This window comes from Thamnophis elegans, chromosome 4 (genome assembly GCF_009769535.1).
Source record: "Thamnophis elegans isolate rThaEle1 chromosome 4, rThaEle1.pri, whole genome shotgun sequence".
Taxonomy (NCBI): domain Eukaryota; kingdom Metazoa; phylum Chordata; class Lepidosauria; order Squamata; family Colubridae; genus Thamnophis; species Thamnophis elegans.
The window spans coordinates 129,889,053-129,914,503 of NC_045544.1; the positions used below are offsets into that span (position 1 = coordinate 129,889,053).

The 25,451-nt window shown below is 43.7% G+C and overlaps 1 protein-coding gene across 1 annotated transcript in view; it reads left to right on the forward strand.

The window, feature by feature from the left end:
- Positions 1-707: 707 nt before the first annotated feature.
- CCDC92B (coiled-coil domain containing 92B) overlaps positions 708-25,451 on the forward strand; it is a 33,931-nt gene continuing 9,187 nt past the window's right edge. The window contains exons 1-2 of the mRNA XM_032216121.1: positions 708-845; positions 15,048-15,095. Of these exons, the coding sequence (XP_032072012.1) occupies positions 716-845; positions 15,048-15,095 (178 nt within the window). The 5' untranslated portion in view covers positions 708-715. The remainder of the gene's footprint in view (positions 846-15,047; positions 15,096-25,451) is intronic.

The window sequence follows — 25,451 nt, forward strand, 5'->3', positions numbered from 1 at the left end:
GGTATAGGGTCTCCTGCTTGAGCAGGGGGTTGGACTAGAAGACCTCCGAGGTCCCTTCCAGCTCTATTATGATTGATTGATGCTGATAATCAATCAATAGGAGCTGAGGTGGCGCAGTGGTTAGAGTGCAGTACTGCAGGCTAACTCTGCTGACTGCTGGCTGCCTGCAATTTGGCAGTTCGAATCTCACCAGGCTCAGGGTTGACTCAGCCTTCCATCCTTCCGAGGTCGGTAAAATGAGGACCCAGATTGTTGGGGGAAATAGGCTGACTCTGCAAACCGCTTAAAGACGGCTGTAAAAACACTGTAAAGTGGTATGTAAGTGCTATTGTTATTGTTCTGCCTTCCTTCCTTCCTTCCTCCCTCCTTCTCTGAAAATGCAGGGGTTAGAATGCAGTATTGCAGGCTAACTCTGCCCACAGTCAGGAGTTCAATCCTGACCAGCTCATGGATGACTAAGGCCCCCATCCTTCTGTGGTGGGTAAAGTGAGGAGCTAGATTGTTGTAGGCAATAGGCTGACTCTGTAAACCGCTTAGAGAGAGCTGTAAAAGTACTGTGAAGCGGCATATGTCTAAGTGCTATTGCTATATGTTGATGGATAAGGCAAGGTGAAAATCAGCAACGGCTACAGGGCCATGCCCCCACTGCTGCAGAACCGGCAGTTCACAAGTTCACCTCTGTTCCCTCCAGGCTTAGACTCTTCACTGTGTTGCGATGGATACTCTGTCCCTGGAGCATCAGATCCAAAGCGTGCAAAGACACATCGCCTTCCTCAAAAAGGAGCAGATGAAACTTCTCCACGATTTGCATCTGGAGATCCTGCGCTTACAAAAATACTGCACAGGTGAGTCCCGCATCTACAGTATCCTCCAAGGAGGCAGAGATCGGAAGCCTTCCGCTCCATGGACTGATAGGTAACTTGAAAAGGGGGAGCCCCATGCGGAGAGGGTCAGCATAGCCAAGGGTGGGCCACTATGGGTTCGCCCGGGTTTGGGAGAATCTGTAGCTCACATTATGGCCGGTTTGAAGAACCTACAAATCCCACCCCTGGCTGCAGTGGTGAAATTCAATTTTTTTATTACCGGTTCTGTGGGCGTGGCTTGGTGGGGGTGGCAGGGGGAGGATACTGCAAAATCTCCATTCCCACCTCACTCTGGGGCCAGCCAGAGGTGGCATTTGCTGGTTTTCCGAACTACTCAAAATTTCCGCTACCGGTTCTCTGAACTATTCAAAATTTCTGCTACCAGTTCTCTGAACTACTCAAAATTTCTGCTACCGGTTCTCTGAACTACTCAAAATTTCTGCTACCGGTTCTCTGAACTACTCAAAATTTCTGCTACCGGTTCTCCTCCTGAGGAGGAGGAGGGGAAAAAATGAGCCTCAGGAGGGCCTCCAGAGCCTGAGGAAAGCAAAAATGTGCCCCCCTCCCCAGCCATGGTGCAGGAGGCCGACTAGGCCATGCCCATCATGGTCATGCCCACCCAGCAACCAGGCAGAGAACCCATTGCTGAATTTTTTGAAGGACACCCCTGAGCGTAGCATTAATAAACTAAGGTCAGTCCTGCTCTATCTTGAGTCTCCCAAACTTAGATGATGCCAGCCTCCTAATCCAGACAAGAAGCCCCTCCCAAAATACTAGTTCTGTCTTTATTGTAAGATGACGTTAACAAAAGCTTGCAAATTTGAAAGGACAGCTCTCCCCCTCATCTTCACAATCCAAGAAGCTAGGGAGGGTTCTTTCTAAGACAGGGGTCTCCAACCTTGGCAACTTTAAGACTTGTGGACTGCAATTCCCAGAATTCCTCAGGCAGCTGGATAAGGAACTCTGGGATTGCAGTCCACAAGTCTTAAAGTTGCCAAGGTTGGAGACCCCTGCTCTAAGATGTTTGCCATGTGTGCTGCCCCAACAGTATATAGCTAATGTGTAGGAATTAAGAACTGTCTCCTTTAAGAAACTACTTCATGGGAAATGTAGCCACCTCATGGGAAATGTAGGTAGAACTGCCTTGTGGGAAATGTAGTTCCATAACATGTGACCACATCTGTGTTCCCTGATTGGGCATTAGGTTACTCTGCCCGGGAAAAGTGATTTATTACTGGTCACTCTTTGAATCGCCCTTTGTTAACTGGGATGGCAGCCAATTGCTTACCAAGGGAATAGAAAGACCACAGATTTTTACACTACGTGATGGGACAGATTATGGAAAGTCAGAAGAATCTTAACACTGAATTGTAAGTTTTGCTATTAAGGATGCCTGATAATAAACTTGGTCGGAAAGAATGTCCTAAGCGTGGAGTTAAACCACTGCCCCAGCCAATCTACATCGCTGGGTCAGAACCCCATGCCTGATTCCTTCTGTGGGCTCAGCTACCTCTTATCTGACCATTCCCTAGTCTGTGACTCTTCCTCCTTTCTCCCAAGCTTACTCCCACATACCATTACACTGTAGAAGGGGGGCTTCTTGTTTTTAACATAATAACCCTCTAAGGCAGAGGTGTCGAACTGAAGGCCCGGGGGTTGGATCCAGTCTGTGGGGTGCTTAGATCTGCCCGCAGGGCCACCCTGGAAAAGGCAAAGAACCAGCCCGTGGTGCTTCTGCCAGTGAAAATGGAACTCAGGACGGCACACACACACACACACACACACACACACACACACACACACACACACCAAGGTCCGTTTTTGCTGGCAGTGAATTGCAGGAGGCCATCACAGCTAAAAATGGAGCTCGGGAGCCCATTTTCGTTGGCAGAGCACTTGGGCCACCACAGGCACCCCCGACACAAGTGACGTTGATCTGGCCACACCCCTGGCCACGCCCCCATCCCCTGCCCTAAGGCCTTCACTGCAGGGGGAGTTGGATTCTCGACATTGGTGCCACAATATTCCAGCTTTGTCCAATAAGCCATTGCAATCCGCCAACATATGCTGTGTTCCCGTAACATGCCAAGTCAGTTAAAGGCCTAGCAGTTACACTTGCAGAACATGGGGTGAGTATTAAAGTTTAACCAAAGGGATTGGTTGATCAGCATGTTATAAAAATCCAAGCCATTTGGTTAGTTTATCTTTCCATCCGAGGTGGTATTCAGCAGGTTCTGACCAGTTCCAGAGAACCGGTAGCAGAAGTTTTGAGTAGTTTGAATTTTGAGTAGTTTACTGGAGAACCAGTAAATACCACCTCTGACTGGCCCCGTCCCCATCTATTCTAGACCTCCCAAGTCCCAGCTGATCAGGAGGGAATGGGGATTTTGCAGTAACTTTCCCCTGGAGTGGGGAGGGAATGGAGACTTTACAGTATCCTTCGCCTGCCATGCCCACCAAGCCATGGCACGCCCACCAAGCTACGCCCACAGAACCGGTAATAAAAAAATAAATAAATCCCACCACTGCCTTCCACGTGTTGTATACACGCCCCCGTACTGCATCAATTGGATTTAAGTTTTCCCTGACCATATTAAGGAGGAATGCAATCAATGTAAGGCTCATGGGTTGGATTCAACACATCTTCATTACTGCTACAGCAGCTAATGATGGGAAAGAAACACTGGCTTGCATTCCATAGAACTGGGAGTGTTGAGAAAACGGCCCCGAAGCTTTTAATTTCAACATTAATGATTTATTTCCAGAATTTCCAGGAGCTGACACTTTATTTCCAAAAATAACCTACTTTTTGTCTAATATTAGAACTGGTCCATTAACCAGACCTTGCGAAGCAGGTCAGGATTGTTGGGGGTCCTTGATGCTTTCTGAGTTTGGTTGATTTCTTGCAAACATTTCATTATAAAACTAGACAACATTTGGGCAAGTCAGAATTCCTAGAGCAGGGGGTGCCCAGTCTTGGCAACTTTAAGACCTGCAGACTTCAACTCCCAGAATTCCCCAGCCAGCATGAGATAGAAAATAGTCAGGTCATGTGACACATATTGGTTGCTTATTTTTAGGGATTTGGTTTATTTCCGTGTTTCTCAACCTCAGCAGCTTTTAAGATGTGTGGACTTCAACTCCCAGAATTCCCCAGCCAGCAAGGCTGACTGGGGAATTCTGGGAGTTGAAGTCCACACATCTTAAAGCAGCTGAAGTTGAGAAACGCTGGTTTAATTCATCCTTTTAAACAGATTTGCATAATGTTTCCTTATGCTTCCCACCTCAAAATGATTTTTAAAAATTATTATTCCACCCACTTTTTGCAGTTGCAATCAGAAAGGAGTTCTGGTGGCTAAGTTACCATTAGTTGATTCATTAGACAGCCATAATTTAAGAGATGTTCAGGCTCACACGGAAAGCTGAAAAAGGAAGTGACTGCTTTAATGAGATTCTGCAGTTCTATGCATGATGAAGCAATTGTTCTGAATAGTTTCTTCCATGAAAGTAGATCCCCGGGCCAGTAAAATCTGCTCAGTGCTGTCCAGGGTGCTGAAGTTCTTCGTTTGGTCATGCCTGAAGATGTCTTGATCATTGTTATTAGATTTTTATCCTGTTTTTTATATTTTTTCATTCAACTCAAGGCAGTGAGTATACCTAAATTTCCTATTCCCTATTTTCCCCACAACAGCCTTGTGAGATGGGTTGAGTTAAGAGTGTGATTGCCTCAAAATCACCCAGCTGGATTTTATGCCTAAAGTGGGACTAGAACTCAGCACCTTCTCCTGGTGATTGGTCATGCAACTGGATATCATGTCTAAGGCGGGAATAAAACTCACTGTCTCATGTTGATTGGCCCAAAATCACCCAGCTGTCTTTCATGTCTAAGGTGGGACTAGAACTCTCCGTCTTCCGGTGATTGGCTCAAAGCCATCCAGTCGGCTTTCATGCCCAAAGAAGTACTAGAATTCACAGGCTCCTGGTTTATAGGCTAGCACCTTAATCACTACATAAAACTAGTTTTCACTTCAGATTGTATAGGAGCACATGGACTTTTAAGGTTCTCCATCTCCTGGTGATTGACCCACAGTCACCCAACTGGCTTTCGTGCCTAAGATGGGACTAGAACTCAGAGTCTCTCAGTGATTGACCCAAAGTCACCCAGTCAGTTTTCATGCCTAAAATGGAACTAGAACTCTGGATCAGCACCCTCACTACACCAAATTGGTTTAACACCTTAACTACTATATGAAAGTGGCCCCCATGATGCTAGGTAGGTTCCCATATATTATTCTAAGTAAGAAACAAACACACTGATACAACCTGTGCACTCAATCAACGGGCTTGGTATGCCGTGGCATCTTGCTTAACATTATGTATTATGTTTCCCAGAGTCCTATCTCTGTGGATTCACAATCAGGCTAGTTTTAATCCCAACAAATCTCAAAAAAAGAATAGATGCTAATTAGGGGCTAATTAGTAATTGAAGTAGCTTTTATAAAGGAAGATGAGCTTGAGGGAGACAGGTAAAATCCATCAAGGAAAGTGACAAAGGGGAAAAAAAACATACCGTATTTTTCGGAGTATAAGATGCACCTTCCCCCCCCCCCCCGAAAAGAGCCTGGAAATGTTGGTGTGTCTTATACACTGAATACAACCATTTTTGGCCTCCCAAAGCCCCACCCCCACATCCCATTTTTGCAAAAAAGAATTTTTCACAAAAACGGAGGCATTTTTGCCTTCCCCCAGAAGCACTCAGCAGGCTTCTGTAGGGCTGAGGAAAGGCAAAAATGCCCCCATTTTTGTGAAAAACAGCCTGTTTTCTGCCCATTTTTCGCAAAAACTGGGGCATTTTTTCCCTCAGCTCTGCTGAAGCCTGCAGAGTGCTGCTGGGGGCTGAGGAAAGGCAAAACCTTTTTTTTTTACTTACCTCTTCAAAAGCTTGGCGTGTCTTATACACCGGTGCGTCTTATAGTCCAAAAAATACGGTACCTTAAGACAGGACCATCCAACTTTGGCAACTTTTAAGACCTGTGAACTTCAACTCCCAGAATTCCCCAGCCAGCATTTTTATTTGTTTGTTTGTTTGTTTATTTAGAAAATGCCGCCTACTCACACTTGGGGACTCAAGGTGGCTTACAAGCATATAAAAACAGAATGCAATAAAATAAAATAAAAAGAAAAATAATAAAATAATAAAATAATAACCTTCACCCACCCTACCCCACCGACAACACACATTCATACTAGCCATTTAATGGGCTCCATCCCACTCCTGACAGAACTACGTCAACAGGAGCTATCGAAAGAGGGGGGAGGATGATGTTCCAGAGAGAGGGAGCCACCACGAAGAAGGCCCTTCTTCTAAGGCCCACCAGATGTATCTCCTTAGGGGACGGGACCCACAACATTCCTTGCCTTCCTGCTCTAGTGAGTCAGGTAGATGGGACCAGCAAGAGACGGTCCTCCACCACAGAATCCCTATGGTCACATGACCATCATTTGGGCGCTTGGCAACTGGCATGTATTTTGTGGCATTCCAGGATCATGTGATCACCATTTGCGACCTTCCCAGTTCACGTCTGATAAGCCAAGTCAATGTGGAAAGTCGGGTTCATTTAACGACTGCATATTCACAGTTTTTGCTCAACTGCCATGGCAAAGAAAGTTGTAAAACCAGGCATGACACCTTTACCAATTGCCTTGCTTAGCGGTGGCAATTCTGGTCCCAACGGTAGCCATAGGTCAAGGACCACTCATATACCATGTAAGATAGACCACAATAGGACCCAGGATGGTTCTTAGAAAATGCTAGTTTCCCGACCTTATTCCTACAAGACCTTTTGACGAGGGTATATTACCACATGAATTACGAGATTTAGATGTTGTGCTCCTTTTAGCTTCTAAGTACAGTACATGAACAAAAACGTTAGGATAAAAGCTAGGGAAGAAAATTACCCATTAGGGAAAATTGTAGGCATGTGTTTTTCCTCTGCCACTTAGAAGTTTCATTGCATAAATGGACTAAAGCAATGGATGGAGAGAGAGAGAGAGAGAGAGAGAGGGAGAGGGAGAGGGAGAGGGAGAGAGAGAGAGAGAGAGAAGATGGATGGTTGTATGGATGAATGGATAGAGATTAGATGGATGGATGGATCGATGGATGGATCGATGGATGGATGGAGAGAGAGAGAGAGAGAGAGAGATTAGATGGATGATAGGTAGGTAGGTAGGTAGGGGGAGGGAGAGAGGGAGAGATTAGATAGATGGATGGATGATAGATGGAGGGAGGGAGGGAGGGAGGGATGGAGGGACAGATGGATAGATGGATGGATAGAGAGAGAGATATTAGATAGATAGATAGATAGATAGATAGATAGATAGATAGATAGATAGAGATGATAGATAGATAGCTAGATAGATAGCTAGATAGATAGATGATAGATAGATAGATAGATAGATAGATAGATAGATAGATAGATAGATGATTGATAGATAGATAGATAGATAGATAGATAGTAGATAGATAGATAGATAGATAGATAGATAGATAGATAGATAGATAGATAGATAGATAGATAGATAGATAGGCGGGTAGATGGATGAATAGAGATAGATAAATAGATAGAGAGAGATTAGATGGATGGATAGGATGATGGATGGATGGATGGATAGATGGATAAATAGAAAGAGATAGAGAGATTAGATGGATGGATAGTAGTCCTCAACTTACAACAGTTTGTTTAGTGACTGTTCAAATTATAATGGAAGTAAAAAAAAAGGTGGCATGACTGTTTTTCACACTTAACAACCATTGCAGCCTTCCCACGACCCCATGATCAAACTTTGGATGCTTAGCAAGTGACAGTTGCAGTGTCCCATGCTCATGTGATCATCTTTCGCAGCCTTCTGACATGCAAAGCCAATGGGGAAAACCAGCATCACTTAACAACCATGTTGCTAACTTAACCATGGCAGTGATTCACTTAACAACTGCAAGAAAGGCCCTAAAATGGGGCAAAACTCACTGAACAACTGTCTCACTTTGCCACAGAAATTTCGGGCTCAATTGTGGTCGTACGTCGAGGACTACCTGTATTTCCAACCGGATGCAGGTGCCGTTCTTTGAAAAATGAGGCGGGGTGTGTGTGTGTGTGCCATTTCCCCCTTACTCAGGGCATTTTGCCCATCTGCAGTTTCTTTTCCTGGACCTGACAAGCTAAGTATTTGCTGACCCAATCCAACTCGTGATGCAGAAAGATGTTTCCAGTGTGAAAAATAAAGGAAGGAAAAGAAAATACACACCTTCCTGATGCTTTCCCATTCGTTCGAAGCCACAGATTTCATACCGCAGCAATATGCTAACCGCCATCTTTGTACTCTTCTGCATGAGATCTTATAATAAGTGTGACTCATCCGTTCATTTGGAAATATAGCTTTTCGAAATAGTGGAATTGGAAGATTGTGGACAAGCAAAAAAATGCTCTGAGCTCCTGTTTTGCCAAGGGTCAGGGCAGTGATCAGGTGGCCGGGCAATTGGTAATTTTTGGATTCAGAGACAAAAAGCACAGCAGAAGGGATTTTATTGTGAGTTCAAACAATACAATACAATAGCAGAGTTGGAAGGGACCTTGGAGGTCTTCTAGTCCAACCCCCTGCCTAAGCAGGAAACCCTATACCATTTCAGACAGATGGTTATCCAGCATCTTCTTAAAGACTTCCAGTGTTGGGGCATTCACAACTTCTGGAGGCAAGCTATTCCACTGATGGATTGTTCTAACTGTCATGAAATTTCTCCTTACTTCTATGTTGCTTCTCTCCTTGATTAGTTTCCACCCATTGCTCCTTGTTAGCAGATAGATTTAAAAGCATAACATAAAAAGGGTACATACTAAGCCGAGAGGATGCTCAAATTTCTTATAAGCTGCCAGGAACTCCTTACTAACGACAGCAAAAATATCCCAAGTGTGGCCAGTTTCCACAATACAAATTGTCCTCGGTTTATGACCCCCAACTGACCTCAAAATTTCTGTTGCTAAGTGAGGCAGTTGCTGAATGAGTTGCGCCTCATTTTACGACCTTTCTTGCCAACGTTGTTAAGCGAATCGCCGCAGTGCTTAAGTGAATTGTGCAGTTGTTTAGCAAGCCTTAAGTAAAGTCAACGGATTAAAGTCAATTTAAAATAAGAATCGAATAACAGAGTTGGAAGGGACCTTGGAGGTCTTCTAGTCCAACCCCCTGCTTCGGCAGGAAACCCTATAGCAGCGGGTCAAACTCGCGGCGTCACGTGACATATCGGGACTTTCCCCCCCTTCGCTAAGCTGGGTGGTGGCGGAGCCAGCACGTAACGCATCTGTCCCTGCATTTCAGATTATTAAAGTCAATTAAGTAAAGAGAATTTTAAGTAAAGTCAATGAATTAAAGCCAATTATTAAAATCAGTTAAGGAAAGGGGATCTTAAGGAAAGTCAATGAATTCCCCCATTGATTTCACTTGTCAGAAACCAGCTGGCAAGATGACAAACGCTGATCACATGACTCTGGGACACTGGAACCGTCATAAATACACGCCAGTTGCCAAGCACCCGAATTTTGATCATGTGACCAGAGGGGTGCTGCAATAGTCGTAAGTGTGAAAACTGGTCATAAGTCCCTTTTTTCAGTGCAGTTGTAACTTTGAAAGGGACTAAACGAACTGTTGTAATTCAAGGACTACCAGCATGAATATATTCCCTCCCTTTCTCCTTTGTTTAGTAAACAAATACATTTATTTCCCTTTAATAAAAGTGAAATCGAGCAAGCTCCATTTTCTGAATATGAAGGAAAAGTCACAAAGGGTCCCTAAATTGCTGAGGATGACAATGGTCTTCCGCATTGGCTCTACAGCTCCTTATAGGAAAAGTGAAATGCCCTTGAAATAATCACAGACCTAAACAGGTTGCTAAGGAAATGCTTCAAGGATCGTTTGAAGTGGTGCCTCCCTTTCAGGGGTGGGTTCCTGCCAGTTCTAACCTCTTCTATATAAGAGGTTCCACAAATCTACAGTGCCATTCAGAACCGGTTCCAGCTCCCTCCCCCCGCCCGTCCGCACATCATCAAGATGAAGAACGAGAGGAGGAATTCTGGGAGTTGAAGTCCACAAGTCTTAAAGCTGTCAAGTTTGAACACCCCTGGGTTTTTTTTCCTAAAGGGTTAGGGGTGCAAGGGTCTTGTAACTTGACAGCTTTAAGACTTGCGTGCTTCAAATGCCAGAGTTTTTGAGCCAACATTTTGGCTGCTAAGCAAGAGCGTTGTTAAGTGAGTTTCACCACATTTTACAAGTTGGCCATGCCCACCCAGTCCCGTGACTGGCAAGCCACTCCCACAAAGCAGGCCACACCTACAGAAGAGGTTCTAAAAAAATTTGAAACCACTGATCCTTGCCCTGGAATGGGGTGGAAATTCAGATTTTATAGTATCCTTGCCCTGGAGTGAGGTGGAAATTCAGATTTTATAGTATCCTTTCCCTGGAGTGAGGTGGAAATGGAGATTTTACAGCATCCTTGCCCAGGAATGGGGTGGAAATGGAGATTTTATAGTATTCTTCTATAGCCACGCCCACCAAGCCATGCTACGCCCACAGAACCGGTAGTAAAAAATGTTTTGAATCCCACCACTGATAGGCACACATCTATAACTATAGGGAGGTTGCAACAATGGTAAATGCGAGGACAGGTTGTAAGTCACATTTTTCAGCCCCATCATTACTTTGAACAGTTGCTAAATGAAATGGTTGTAAATTAAGGACTCACTGAATTCTAGCCAGTCTTCTGGAAGATACTGCACCAACAATCAGGCAGAACCAACCCAGTTTACATAATTTCCTTCCAATGCTCCCCCCCACCCAAAAGAATAAAATAAACGCATAAATTACAAGGGCACCAAGCTTTTTATCGTTCTGATATCTCCAGCTACCTGTTTTACAGGGATGAAAGCACTATTAACCCATGTTGGAATGAGGCTTTTGGTGCAAATTAATCTGACATTTCGCAGGAAAGAATTTGGCTCAGCTCCCATTCTCCATAAAGGGATGCAGAATATTCTCGCTTTACTGTTTCTTTTTATCCCATTATTTCTGAGATGCTGGATGAGTCTAGACGATGCAGTCTCAGTGGGGTAATTAGTGTACATTAATTGTTGCCCCCGTACAAAGAAAAATGAAAGTCTTGGCTCATGAATCACAAGACTGTTTTTTTTCCACCAGGAAACAATTGGCACGCTTGATATTTTAGGAACAAATAAACGGCGAAGGCTTGTGCTAATTGTACGATGGATGGTTGTAGGAACTAAGTATTTCTGGTCTCACAAAGAGAAGGACTAGGGGTGACATGATAGCAGTCTTCCAACATTTGAGGGACTGCCGCAGAGAAGAAGGGGTCAACCTATTCCCCAAAGCACCAGAGGGCAGGACAAGAAGTAACAGAAGCGAGATTCAATCTAGAACTAAGGAGAAATTTCCTTATAATTAGAGCAATTAATTAATGGGACAACTTGCATCCAGAAATTGTGGATGGTCCATCACTGGAGGTTTTCAAGAAGAGATTGGACAACTATTTTTCTATAATGATACAGGGTCTCCTGTTTCAGCAGAGGCTGGACCAGAAGACTCCCGAGGCCCTTCTAACCTGTTATTCTATCTTCTTCTTCTATATATATAAATCTCTCTCTCTCTCTCTCTCTCTCTCTCTCTCTCTCTCTCTCTCTCTCTCTCTCTCTCTGTGTGTGTGTGTGTGTGTGTGTGTGTGTTACAGCATAACTCTGGAATGCCTTGAGCAATTTCAACCAAACTTGGTGCACAGATGACTTACTCTCTGGAAAAAAATACTGTGGGGGTAAGACGCCCCTAACACTCCTTGGGGTGTGTGGGTGTCTGTGGGTGTGTGTTCCAGCATAACTCTGGAATGTCTGGGCTGCTGAAATGAAAAGGAATGAATTATATCTATAGTGTCAAATCACAGTACTTTTGACAGTGATGGTGTGCATTTTGGATTCGAGGTCTGTTAAGATACAGCCTGTTGTGCCTTAAAATGGCTTCTACTGTACAGCACAGTTGCCATGGTAACGGTTTCACGGTACTCCACAAGAGGGCTCCCTCTGGTAAGGCGGATTGGTTCTTTAAAAAAAAAGGCAAGTGGGCTTTTTCTGGTAAGGGGGATTGGTTCTTCCCTAAGTCATACAGAATTATTTGTTCTTTTTTTTTGTCTTCCTTAGCAATGTTTTTTTCCCTACAAATAAAGACATCCTCTTGTGTCTCGGGGGAACAAATTTCCCAGCCTCTGCAAAATAGAAAGAAGCGCTGCTTTTTAAAGAACACACCAGCTTTGTTACAACCAGGAGCAGGAACGTTAAGCCTAATTTAACATCAGGGGTTTGTTAATTTAGCCTTCACTTGCAGAAACAGAAGCTGTGAGGAGCTTTGCTCTCGCTTCAAGCCCTGAATACTTTGGTGAGAATGTTAGAAGATTGGGGATGAAAGATCCCTGAGAAAATTCTATTACAAGTAGTCCTCAACTTATGACCACAATTGAGCCCAAATTTTATGTTGCTTAAGTGAGAAAGGGTTCAGTGAGTTGTGCCCCATTTGACGGTTTTTCTTGCCACCGTTGTTAAGTGAATCATTGCAGTTCTTAAATTAGTAACAAGGTCGTTAAGTAAATCTGGCTTCCCCATTGGCTTTGCTTGTCAGAAGGTCACAGAAGGGGGATCATGTGACCCTGGGGCACCGTGACCGTCATAAATGTGAGTCAACGGTCAAGCATCCAAATGTAAATCACGTGTCCATGGGGATGCTGCGACGGTCGTTAAGTGTGAAAAAGGGTCATGTCTCTTTTTTCAGTGCCGTTGTAACTTCAAAACCGACACTAAATGAACTGTTGTAAATCGAGGACTACCTGTACTTGATTTATAAGTTTATAAGAGGCAGGACCGAAGACTTCTTATTGTCCCTGCTGAGACTGGACTCAGTGTGAACATTTATTTAAAAAAACAGAAAACGCAATGATTTCTGCAATGATTCACTGGGTTTTTTTCTTTTTCCTTTTAAGCTTTTGGTAGCTTTCTCTTTCTAAATAGAATTAAATGAACTCTTCAAAAAAAAATCATAATCTGCCAATGCCCTATTTTCATATAACTTTATTGATTTTCAAAAGAAAAGCACAAAGTGAAAAAAAAAAAGAAACTGTTAATGGCCTTGGAAATATGGGGGGTTAGCAGAGATGGCTAAATTTGACTGCTTTGGTTATTTAAAAAAACCAATTACTTTTTTTTTCTACTTGGAAACCACTTCTGGACTTTGTGCTTGTGGTGGAAAAAAAATGAAAGTTTGACTTTGGGTTTCACCCAAAGTTCTAGAAATGGCTTGTTTATACTATTATGTAAAAGTAAAAAGTTGAGATGTGATATTATTATTTTATTTTGCTGCATGAAAGGGAGTCAGAAATCAATGCCTTTTCTTTCTTTTTCCCACACTTTTCTCTTCCCTCCTCCTTCCCCTAATTCCCTATTTTTTTTTGTATTTTATATTACAAACTAATTAAAAAAGACAATGTTAAAAAATGTGGGAAATTGAGAACCAAAGTGAATATTGCAACGAAAACCTTGCATTTCAATGAACAATTGAAATCCAAACTCTGAAAAGTCATAGATTACCAACTAGTACCTTATATATTATAATAATATATACCCAAACCTTTTTTACAGCTTTTAGGTTAGAGTTATGATGATTCTTGAGTTTGATTACCTATTGGAGATCTTTGGGCTTTCAAGTTTATCCCACTTTTGTGTTCAGTCATCAGACATGACACTTAACCATAAAAATGCATGATCATGGAGAACACGTTTGGTCTAGTGATTAAGGCACCAGGCTGGAAAGCAAGAGACCATGAGTTCAAGTCCCATCTTAGCCATGAAAGTGTGCATGTTACAGCTTTAGTCTAGCAAGATTCTGTCCATTAGGTCAAAACAAAGGATTGGACTGGATTGAATCTTACTGTCTCACCATTCGTTTTCAGTCTGACTTTTTGAACAAAACCCTGATTGATTGATTGATTGATTTAATTTCGTGCATATTTACAACATGTCTGCCTGTCTTGTTTCATTGTTATTTTTACAGTGCCAAAGTGGAAACAATCCCCTCCTAGAAACCTCTCTATTAAAAGCCCTTAATTAAAACCAGTTTACAAACCTCTAATGTGAAGCCACTCAATTAAAAGCTCTTAATTAAAACCTGTTTGCAGCAGCCCACTGAAACCATTTAATTAAAAGGTCTTAATTAAACCCGTTAAATAAACCTAATAAAACCGACCTGACTACGTCAACAGAATCCCTAAAATTTTGCATTTGAAGCCATAAAAACTTTGCAACTCAGAACATAAACAGCATTACCATCCGGGTTTTGACGTAACACAAACCAGGTAGTAACAGATTTAATTTCTGTTTAGAACAGCAGATCCTGATTTTTTTGTACCATGGATTTCATTCAGAGTCAAATGAAATTGATCAGATCCCTTCTCAGAAAAATCTCTCTCTCCCCCCCCCTCTCTCTCTCCCTCTCTCTCACTCACTCACACACACACACACACACACACACAAAATTATTTAATTTTTAACACAAGAAAAAGAAAACATAAAAGAAGAAAGTGCTGAAAGTAATATAGATAGCAAATAAAAGATATATAAATAAACTACGGTACTTCCAAGCTGGTTTATACAGTGGTAATTACAAACTTATTGTCTCTTTAAGACTACATACGTTTTCTCCTTATATTCAATCCTTTTAATCAGTACATCCATAAATCACATTTCCCCCCCATTTTCAGCAAAAAATAAAAAATAAAATCCGTATGAATTTCCCAGTCTTTTATAAACGTATTTGTTTTCCTATCCCTGACCAAACAGTCAATTTTGCCAGTTCAGCAAATTCATAATAGAATTTAGGGATTTGGGTGCACGATTTTTAGTTCTGGTTTTGCACTCCTGCGATATACTTGATCTCTAATAAATTGTCTACCTTTCTCAATTAACGGAGCAAAGGATCGGTTTTATTTAGAGGTTTAAGTTGTGGCCGATCTGACAAGCCTTTGCATTGATCTGTCAAATAATAAACAATGGTTATGTTTAACCTTCCTGCTTCGTTCTTCTCTTCTTTTAGAATTGACCCATGATCTGGAAGTGAAAGAGTTGGAAGCCAAACAGCAAGGTAAGTCAGAAGATAATTTTCCCTCTTTTTAACTGAAATAACAAACATAAACTAGGGATAATATATTATGATCTACACATGCATTGGATCCATTATGGAAAAGATATTTAAAGTTTGATGGGATCCAGCATGGTTCTTCTTGAGATTATGCTAGCAGTTGAGCTGTCTACTATACTCCCTCTTAATCTAACAAGGTGGATGTGAAGATGGAAAAGAGAGAACTTGGATGTTCAGTAAATTGTAAGAGCAAAAGTAGTTCCAGCTTGATTTCTTTTTTTTTTACAAATTATTTTTTATTTTTATTAAACAAACAACACACACACAAAATAATCATCTTACATTACATCTTGTAGAAAGTGTGTTGATTGGTAATAATTAGCTTTCGTGCATCTCTTCCACAGTCATTACTTACATTCATATCAAATGTCAAAGTTCTTAATGAATCTTACGTTCAACATATCATAGTTCTCATTTGGCTGAAATTGTTTTCGTGTCCTTTTGCCTAGAATAATCCATAGTTAAAAACACAACCACCTAATGGCATTTCATTAATTATTACAGAGTCATCCAATAGCCTTAAACCTTTATAACATATTCTAAACAAAAATTAGTTGACAAAATTTCTAAGTCCTTCCCCCCAAAATCACTGTTTACAATTTGTGTCCAGTTATGGTAGTACATATATATATCATTAACTGTATCCCTTATCCTTATCATTCCATTTTTTAATTAATTTAATTAATTAATTCTTACCTTGAATGTGTTATAAAGGTGTAGTGTTATTGGATATATAAAAGTAGATAACAAAAAAATTAACCAAGTTTTATAATTAGTAAGTAGTAATTTAGTAACTTATAGATGGTTATGTTAAATAAATAAATAATAGATAAGGGCAATAAGGTATACATATATGTTGGTTTGATGAGAAGAAAATAGATATAACAGTAAAGGATTTTTTGTTAACCAACTTGATTTCTTTTTTTAAAATACATTTTAGTAGAATAAGGGGAGCAAATCGGTGGGATTCAAAAAAAATTACTACCAGTTCTGTGGGCGTGGCTTGGTGGGTGTGCCATGGCTTGGTGGGCGTGGCAGAGGAAGGATTCTGTAAAATCTCAATTTCCTCCTGATCAGCTGGGACTCAGGAGGCAGTGAATAGCAGTTAGCAATAGCAGTTAGACTTATATACCGCTTCATAGGGCTTTCAGCCCTCTCTAAGCAGTTTACAGACTCAGCATATTGCCCCCAACAGTCTGGGTGCTCATTTTACCCACCTCGGAAGGATGGAAGGCTGAGTCAACCTTGAGCTGGTGAGATTTGAACAGCCGAACTGCAGAACTGCAGTCAGCTGCAGTGCTGCATTTAACCACTGCGCCACCTCGATCGGGGCGGGGCCAATCAAAGGTGGTATTTACCGGTTCTCCAAACTACTCAAAATTTCCGCTACCAGCTCTCCAGAACTGTTCAGAACCTGCTGAATCCCACCTCTGGAGGAAATGAATTGTTTAAGGAAGTCAGATTGAGGAATCCCTGGTGTTCTCTGAGCTTGCTTGTATTCTTGCAGACATTTTATTACCCAAACTAGGTAACATCATCAGTGCTAGTAAGAAGTGAAGTTTTGCTGTCACAGTCTATTCTAGCGCAGGGGTGTCAAACTTGATTTCATTGAGGGCCGCATCAAGGTTGTGTATGACAGAGGAGAGTTCCTACCAGTTCGGCCCAGTTCAGTGGTTTGTTGGCCTGGGTTGCTGGAACCAGTTCCCTGGTCGGCGTGGCATTTGTTTTTCCTTTTTTAATGTTCTGTGCATGCACAGATCTATTTATGGGCAACTGTGCACGTGTGAGAACCAAACCAGCAGTAATGCCGGCAGCAACCCACCTCTGGTGTATGACCTTGGGGGGCAGAGGAGGATGGCCAGGGTGGGTGTGGCCAGCTCGACATCACTTGTGTTGGGGGCGTCTGTGGTGGCCCCTAGCGTTCTGCCATCAAAAACGGGTTCCCAGGTTCCGTTTCGGCTACAGCAGCCTCTTGCAACCCTCTGCCAGTGGAAATGGAGCTGTGTTTTCACTGGCAGAGGCACCCTGGGCCAATCTTTTGTTGTTTCCAGGGCCGTCCCGTGAGCCAGTTCTAAACACCCCGCTGGCTGGATCCGGTCCAGTCCTTGAGTTTGACAACCCTGTTCTAGTGGCTTGGCCTATTGGTGCTGTGGTTGTGGTCTTAGAGATTCTTTGGTTGGGTTTTTTACTGTTGGCTTCTTTTTTAAAAAAAAGTTTTATTTTTTCTTTCCATATACAAATACACATTCTCATAGGTACTGTTAACATTTATCTGTTGACTTCTAGCATTTATTACAATCTGCTTAAGGATATAAAAAGCACAATCGGGGTCGCTTTCTTGCCACCCCATCAGTGGTGGGTTTCAAATTTTTTGAGAACCTCTTCTGTAGGTGTGGCCTGCTTTGTGGAAGTGGCTTGCCAGCCATGTGACCAGGTGGGAGTGGCTTGCCAGCCATGTGACCAGGTGGGAGTGGCTTGCCAGCCATGTGACCAGGTGGGGGTGGCTTGGCAGTCATGTGACTGGGCGGGGGTGGCCAACTTGTAAAATGTGGTGAAACTCACTTAACAACGCTCTTGCTTAGCAACCAAAATGTTGGCTCAGGGACTCTGGCATTTGAAACACACAAGTCTTAAAAGTGTCAAGACCCTTGCACCCCTAACCCTTTAGAAAAAAAACCCAGGGATGTTCAAACTTGACAGCTTTAAGACTTGAATAGGACTCTTAGAGGCGGGTGGGGCGATTGATGAGCCAGCCAATCAGTGAGCGGCAGGCAGGGCAAGTGTGGTGCGGATGGGTGGAGGGGTGGAGCTGGAACCAGTTCTAAATGGCATGGTAGATTTGTGGAACCTCTTCTATAGAAGAGCTTAGAACTGGCAGGAACCCATCCCTGCACCCCATATATCTATCTTACTTTGCAACAACCCTACTCCTTCTTTCTTCCCGGCCTCCCTTCTCTGTCTTCTTCTTTCCTCCCCTCCTTCCTCTTTTCTTCTTCCCCTCCCTCTCCCCCACTCCTGCTCCCTTCTTCTCCTTCTTACCCTCTCTCCCGCTCTTACTACCCCTCCCTTACTTCCTCTCCTTTACCCTTTCTTCTTTTCCTTCCTCTTTCTCCCTTCTTCCGTTGTTGCCCTTGCTTATTTTCTTCTTCACTCCAATGGATTTTCAGGGTGAAATTCCAGCTTCTTTGGCAATTTCTTAATTGGGGTATTGTTTACTGGATTCTTGGTCTGGCTCCCAATTGCTTTTCTCCTTCCTCTGAATGATCCCTTTCATTCAAGTCTCCAATTGAAAGGAGCCGGTAGAGGGTGCCAATTGACCAGGCATGAGTGATATTGTTCAGCTGGCGCCTTTGCTCACAGCATCTTCCAGACTTGGAAGGATTCCCAGTTGAATATTGTCCTGTTCTGCATCTGGTTTTGTCTACTTTCATGTTTTTCCAGTGGCGTGAAATTGTGACCTAGTCTGAAAGGTGGCATTGCAGCTTTCGAAATCATCTCAAAAGCTTCCCTCCTGTTATAGTGTTATTAGGGGCGAGGAGGAAATGTTGCCCAGGTCCATGATCCATTGAGGGTAATTTGAGGAACTATTATTGATTAAATGCTATTTTGGGTGAGTCCTAGAATCCAGGACTCTGAGGGTGGCCTGGGAGATGCTTACTTCATAGGAAACAAAATGTGGTGGCCCTTTTCTCTCTTTTTGATACTTCCTCTGTCTTGCAACTTCCAGCAAATCCTTTTCTCTCTCTTTCTTCATCTCCATTGAATTTCTCCATTTCTTCATTTCATTCCCCCCCTCCCCCCGTCTCTTTGTCCTTAGCATTCAGCTTCCTCTCTTTCTCCACCTTCAAAGCATCTAACGTATTTTCTATCACCGTGATGGCGAATCTATGGCATGCGTGCCCCAAGTGGCACATGGAGCCATGTCGCCCAGCATGTACAGCATCGCCCGTTCCTCTTCTGGGTTTCTGGTGCATATACGCATGTGATGATCAGCTGGCCTTTGCGCGTGAAGTGCTCCCTTTTTGGCACTTGGTGCCGAAAAGGTTTGCCACCACTGTTCTATCACTTCCATCATATTTATCAGTACTCATAGCTACCAAGAAAGTGAAGGATCATAGAAAGAAGGTGTTTAACATTAGGTCACATGGCATTGGAGTCAGACCTGTTCACCTGTGCAACAATCCCAGTGCAAACTACTCTCTATACCTGTACTACTACTACTACTACTACTACTACTACTACTACTACTACTACTACTCTCCATCTTTTCCTTTTTCTCCTTCTGGAACTAATGAGAAGTTTCCTGATAGTGAGAGCAATTAACCAATGAAATAGCTTGCCTCTCGGAATTGTGGGTGCTTCATCATCACTGGAGGCTTTTAAGAAGAGACTGGATAGACACTTGACTGAGATTGTACAGGTTCTCCTGCTTGAGCAAGGGGTTGGGACACCTCCAAAGTCCCTTCCAGCCTGTTCTGTTCTGTTCTATTATTATTTCCTATTTTTGTTCCATTCCATTTCTATTCTATTCCACTCCATTCCATTCCTATTTTATTCCATTCCATTCCATTTCAATTCCAATTCTATTCTATTATATTCCATTCCATTCTGTGTGGCCCAGCAGGAGCCGTTGGAGCTGCCACCAGACTCCAACAGCGAGGAGCCCTATGAGTTGGCTCTGGAGGATGTGGAGGACCCTGGACAGGGTTCCGACTCCGAGCAGGCGCAGAGAGGCTGGTTGGCCACCAGGAGGCGCCTGAACCTTGGACCAGTGGGGAGGTGACAAGGGAGTATGATCCAGACATCATGCATTGGAGCAGTGGGGAGGAGCCAAGGGAGTTGTTCCTGGATGCCCGCCAACGCCGGGCAGATCGACATAGAGAGCAGCTACGCAGTTACCAAAGATAATTGGACCCAGGTGATTGTAATTAGGCTCCTCTCAAGATAGTATTTAAAGAGAGACTGGGAGGAACCTGGTTTTGCAGGATTCAACATCATTCCTAACGCTAGAGAAGCTGTTATCTGTCGAAGTCTGAGTTGCTGCCAAGGTTCTTATCTGTTTGTTATGCTTGGCTTTCAGCCACCGAGGTTTCGGTTTCTTGCTAATAAAGTGCTGTGACATTCCAGTTAAGCTTGTCTCGGCATTCTTTACTGGACGGAGGAGGGGGACAGAACACCATTCCTATTTTATTCCATTCCAATTCTATTCTATTCTATTCCATTCCTATTTTATTTCAATTCCTATTCTATTCTATTCTATTATTATTTCCTATTTCCATTCCATTCTATTCTGCCCTGGTGACGCAGTGCTTAGAAAGTTGACTCAGCCTTCCATCCTTCCGAGAGTCTGTAAAATGAGGACCCAGATAATTGGGGGGCAATATGCTTACATTGCAAACCATTTAGAGAGTGTTGTAAAACACTATGAAGCAGTATATGTGTAAGCGCTATTGTATTGCTATTCCATTCCATTTCTCCCTCTTCCCTTAATGCATTTTCAGTTGCATCACCTGAAGAGCCGAGGTGGCGCAGTGGTTAAATGCAGCACTGCAGGCTACTTCAGCTGACTGCAGTTCTGCAGTTCGGCTGTTCAAATCTCACTGGCTCAGGGTTGACTCAGCCTTCCATCCTTCCGAGGTGGGTAAAATGAGGACACGGATTGTTGTTGGGGGCAATATGCTGACTCTGTAAACCGCTTAGAGAGGGCTGAAAGCCCTATGAAGCGGTATATAAGTCTAACTGCTATTGCTATTGCTACCTGCTCTCTGGAATGATCTCTCGCCCTATATGTGGTTAGCCCTGACCCTGTTGGATTTAAGGAGCTATTAAAAACGTGGTCCTCTGGGGCCAGGATCATAGGAGAACCCATCTGCTAAAAAGTGTTGCTCATCAAGGACTCCACAGACCAATCCTGAGCTACATACAGTACATTTTCTTCTATTGGAACCACATATGATCATCAAGCAGTTCAGGAATCATACAAAAGCCGCAGCATATAAACAGGAGGCAGAGCCCGCCCCGACTAGCACTGATGATGTTATCTAGTTGGGTAATGAAACATCTGCAAGCCAACCAGGGGTGGGTTTCAAAAATTGTTCGAACCACCTCCGTGGGCGTGGCCTCCTTTGGGGAGTGGCTTGCCGCCCATGTGACCGGATGGGAGTGGCTTGCCACCCATGTGACCGGATGGGAGTGGCTTGCCGCCCATGTGACCGGATGGGAGTGGCTTGCCGCCCATGTGACCGGATGGGAGTGGCTTGCCGCCCATGTGACCGGATGGGAGTGGCTTGCTGCCCATGTGACCGGATGGGAGTGGCTTGCCGCCCATGTGACCGGATGGGAGTGGCTTGCCACCCATGTGACCGGATGGGAGTGTCCAAGACGATGTCACTGAATTCTTTCCCCCAACTACAATATGATTAAAATAAGTACAAAAACAATAAAAGAGCTACTTACAGATGGAAGATGCCTGTTCTTGCCAGTCTTCAGAATCACGGACTCCAATGAATGGGCTGCACAAAGAAGAGACACAGAAAGCAAGACTTTAATTGCATGGACTGCATTGGGATGAAACCAGCACACAAAATAATAGAAAAGGAAAATTACTCTCCTTTTTTGCGTCTTCTGCACCACCACCTCACCATCTTGCTCCAAAAACCTGCACAAAGGACAGACACAGAAAGAAACGCCTTAATTGCATGCACTGCATTGGGATGAAACCAGCACACAAAATAATAGAAAAGGAAAATTACTCTCCTTTTTTGCGTCTTCTGCACCACCACCTCACCATCTTGCTCCAAAAACCTGCACAAAGGACAGACACAGAAAGAAACGCCTTAATTGCTGGCACTTCACTATCTCAAGGAGGAAGACAAGACAGAGCACACCACACCCAGCAATAAAGACAGGTACTTACAGGGGAAGCATCTCTGGCTTGCCGGTCTTCTGCACACCACCGTATTACATCTAGGCTGATTGGCTTTGCTTGGCTCCAAATACCTGCACAAAGGACAGACACGGAAAGAAACGCCTTAATTGCTGGCACTTCACTATCTCAAGGAGGAAGACAAGACAGAGCACACCACACCCAGCAATAAAGACAGGTACTTACAGGGGAAGCATCTCTGGCTTGCCGGTCTTCTGCACACCACCGTATTACATCTAGGCTGATTGGCTTTGCTTGGCTCCAAATACCTGCACAAAGGACAGACACGGAAAGAAACGCCTTAATTGCTGGCACTTCACTATCTCAAGGAGGAAGACAAGACAGAGCACACCACACCCAGCAATAAAGACAGGTACTTACAGGGGAAGCATCTCTGGCTTGCCGGTCTTCTGCACACCACCGTATTACATCTAGGCAACAGGAGCAGGAAGCTTTCACCAAATCCCTGGATAAGTCAACTGAGAAACATTTATCCAGTACCTGCACAATATTTTCCACCGTTTACGATCTGGCGCAGAGATGTAATCCATTCTCAGACATCGAAGCGCAAGTAAATTTGCTGAATACGCTTGGAGTGGATGTTGGAGTTGGCTTGCATTCACGAAGAACTGCAGTAAAAATTATTGACTTCATTGCGAAACAGATCAAGACCACCGTGTTTTCAACGATTATTGCAAATAATCGAAAGGTGTGCCTAATAATTGATGAAGCCTCAACACTTTCAATGACAGCAGTGCTGATAGTTTTTGTTAGAGTTGAGGATCCAGAATGCCCAGCAACCATCTTCGTTGAGCTTCTGGAATTAGAGAGACAAGATGCGGAGACCATATATTCCGCAGCAATGGAAAGCTTGCACAAAGTTGGATTCACCACCGAATATCTACGGAAGAACTTAATCGCTTTCTGCTCCGATGGCGCCATATAAACAAACAGGAAAGATATAGTCTTTCATCCAAGAAGATAGTTCAAGAATGAATGTCATATTCCCAGAGCAATACAGATTTCCTTTTTCTGAAATTTAGTTCTCAGTTCCAAAAGACAGGAATATATGAATGCATATGAAATTATGAATTAGTACTTAGGTCGGTCCAAGAAGCTATTCAGAAGTTAGTGGTTAGAAGAGCAATCGTAAAGGTAGATTACGTGGGATGTGTTTGCACAACAGTGGAAAAACAGAGATATGTAAATGAATAAATATTACAATGTGCAGGAATAAATAAATTGACAATTAAAATCAAGAAGGCTTTGAATACTTTTTCACGTGGGATTGGTTTTAGCTATTGCCAACTAACGGAAACAGGAATTAGAAAGCCAAAAGTATGAAAGAAAAGACCAATTATGTAAAGAAAGGTCCCTAAAATGTATAAGGAAATATTACTAGATCATTATTAATGCGTAGATAACTGTGGGACATTACACACACACACACACACAAACTATGATGGAAAACACAAAAAAATAAGAACAAACCCCCCCCCCAAGACTGCGAATGAAACCAGGTTTTTTTTCCCTAAGCCTAAGGACAGGAAAGACAAAGCCACTGGAATAAAAACCATCAAGGCATTGCGGGCAATTTTAAAGGACAGGCATTCACAGAACCATCAACCACCTCAGAATTACCTAAACAATGAGGGTGAAACACACTAAATCTGATTTTCTAGGATACATACACTTAGCGACCATGTTTCACACTTAGCGACCATTTTCACACTTAGCGACCGTTGCAGCATTTTCATGGCCACGCGATCAAAATTTTGATGCTTGGCAACAGATTCGTATTTATGCTGGCTTCAGTGTCCTGGGGTCCTGTAATTGCCTTTTGTGACCTTTTGACAAAGTCAAATGGGGAAACCAGATTCACTTACTTATGTTAGTAACTTGTCAGCTGCAGTTATTCACTTAAGAACTGTGGCCAGAAAGGTGGTATAGTGACCAAAGTTACAATGGCATTGAAAACAGTGACTGATGACCATGTTTCACACTTAGCGACCATTTTCACACTTAGCGACCGTTGCAGCATTCTCATGGCCACGCGATCAAAATTTTGATGTTAGATCCCAAGGTTTCAGTAAAACTATTCAATCATAATTAGTTTCATGCATTAGGATTATTTCAAAGCACAAGCAATAATTCATATTTCATTTCAAACTATGCCAACACACAATAACATAAATGAAACCATTACTAATATTCCACACACAATAAGTTACAATAAAACTATTATAAAAAATTCAATGCACAATACATTTCAAAGTATTGAGTGAAGAATACTTTAAAAAGGTTTATTTTAATTTATTTTGGATAGAATCTTTTTTTAAATCGTCTAAGACGATTTAAAAAAATATTATATCCAAAATAAATTAAAGTAAACCATTTTAAAGTATTCTACACTCAATACTTATATGTAAAACTATTATAAAAAATTCTATGCATTAAATAAAATATTTTAAAATACATTAAAATAATAATTAAATAAAACCGGGCCACTTACCAGCAGCAGGCAGAATCAGCAGCACTCCGATGCGATGGATGGATCCTGGTCGCGATGGCAGGCAGCAGGAACAGGTAAGAAACCTGACTGGAGGGACAAGGCTAGGTAAAGTCACTTAGGTTGCCTGGCATGCTTAGCAAGCCAGGCGAGGGTAGAGGGGAGGTGGGGGGCTTGCTTCCCTAGCGAAAACTAGACGGTCGCAGCCACGGCCACGCGTAGTACGCGAGACCGCGGCTTTTGCAGGGGAAGGCCTGGAGGACTTCCCTTTCGCAAGCGAGGCCGCGGCGGCGCCGGCGCCGCCCGCACCACATGGAGGCGGCCACGCGTAGTACGCGAGGCCGCGGCTTTTGCAAGGGAGGGCCTGGAGGACTTCCCTTTCGCAAGCGAGGCCGCGGCGGCGGCGGCGCCGCCCGCACCACACGGAGGCGGCCACGCGTAGTACGCGAGGCCGCGGCTTTTGCAAGGGAAGGCCTGGAGGACTTCCCTTTCGCAAGCGAGGCCGCGCCGCCGCCGCCGCCCGCACCACACGGAGGCGGCCACGCGGCCTACGCGAGGCCGTGGCTTTCGAAAGTGAGGCCGCCCCCCCCCAACGACCAGAAGACGGCCACGCGTAGTACGCGACGCCGCAGCTTTCACGAGGGAAGGCCTGGAGGACTTCCCTTTCGCAAGCGAGGCCGCCGCCGCCGCCCGCACCACACGGAGGCGGCCACGCGGCCTACGCGAGGCCGCGGCTTTCGAAAGTGAGGCCGCCCCCCCCCAACGACCAGAAGACGGCCACGCGTAGTACGCGACGCCGCGGCTTTCACGAGGGAAGGCCTGGAGGACTTCCCTCGCGAAAGCTAGGCGGCTACCGGCGGCCCCC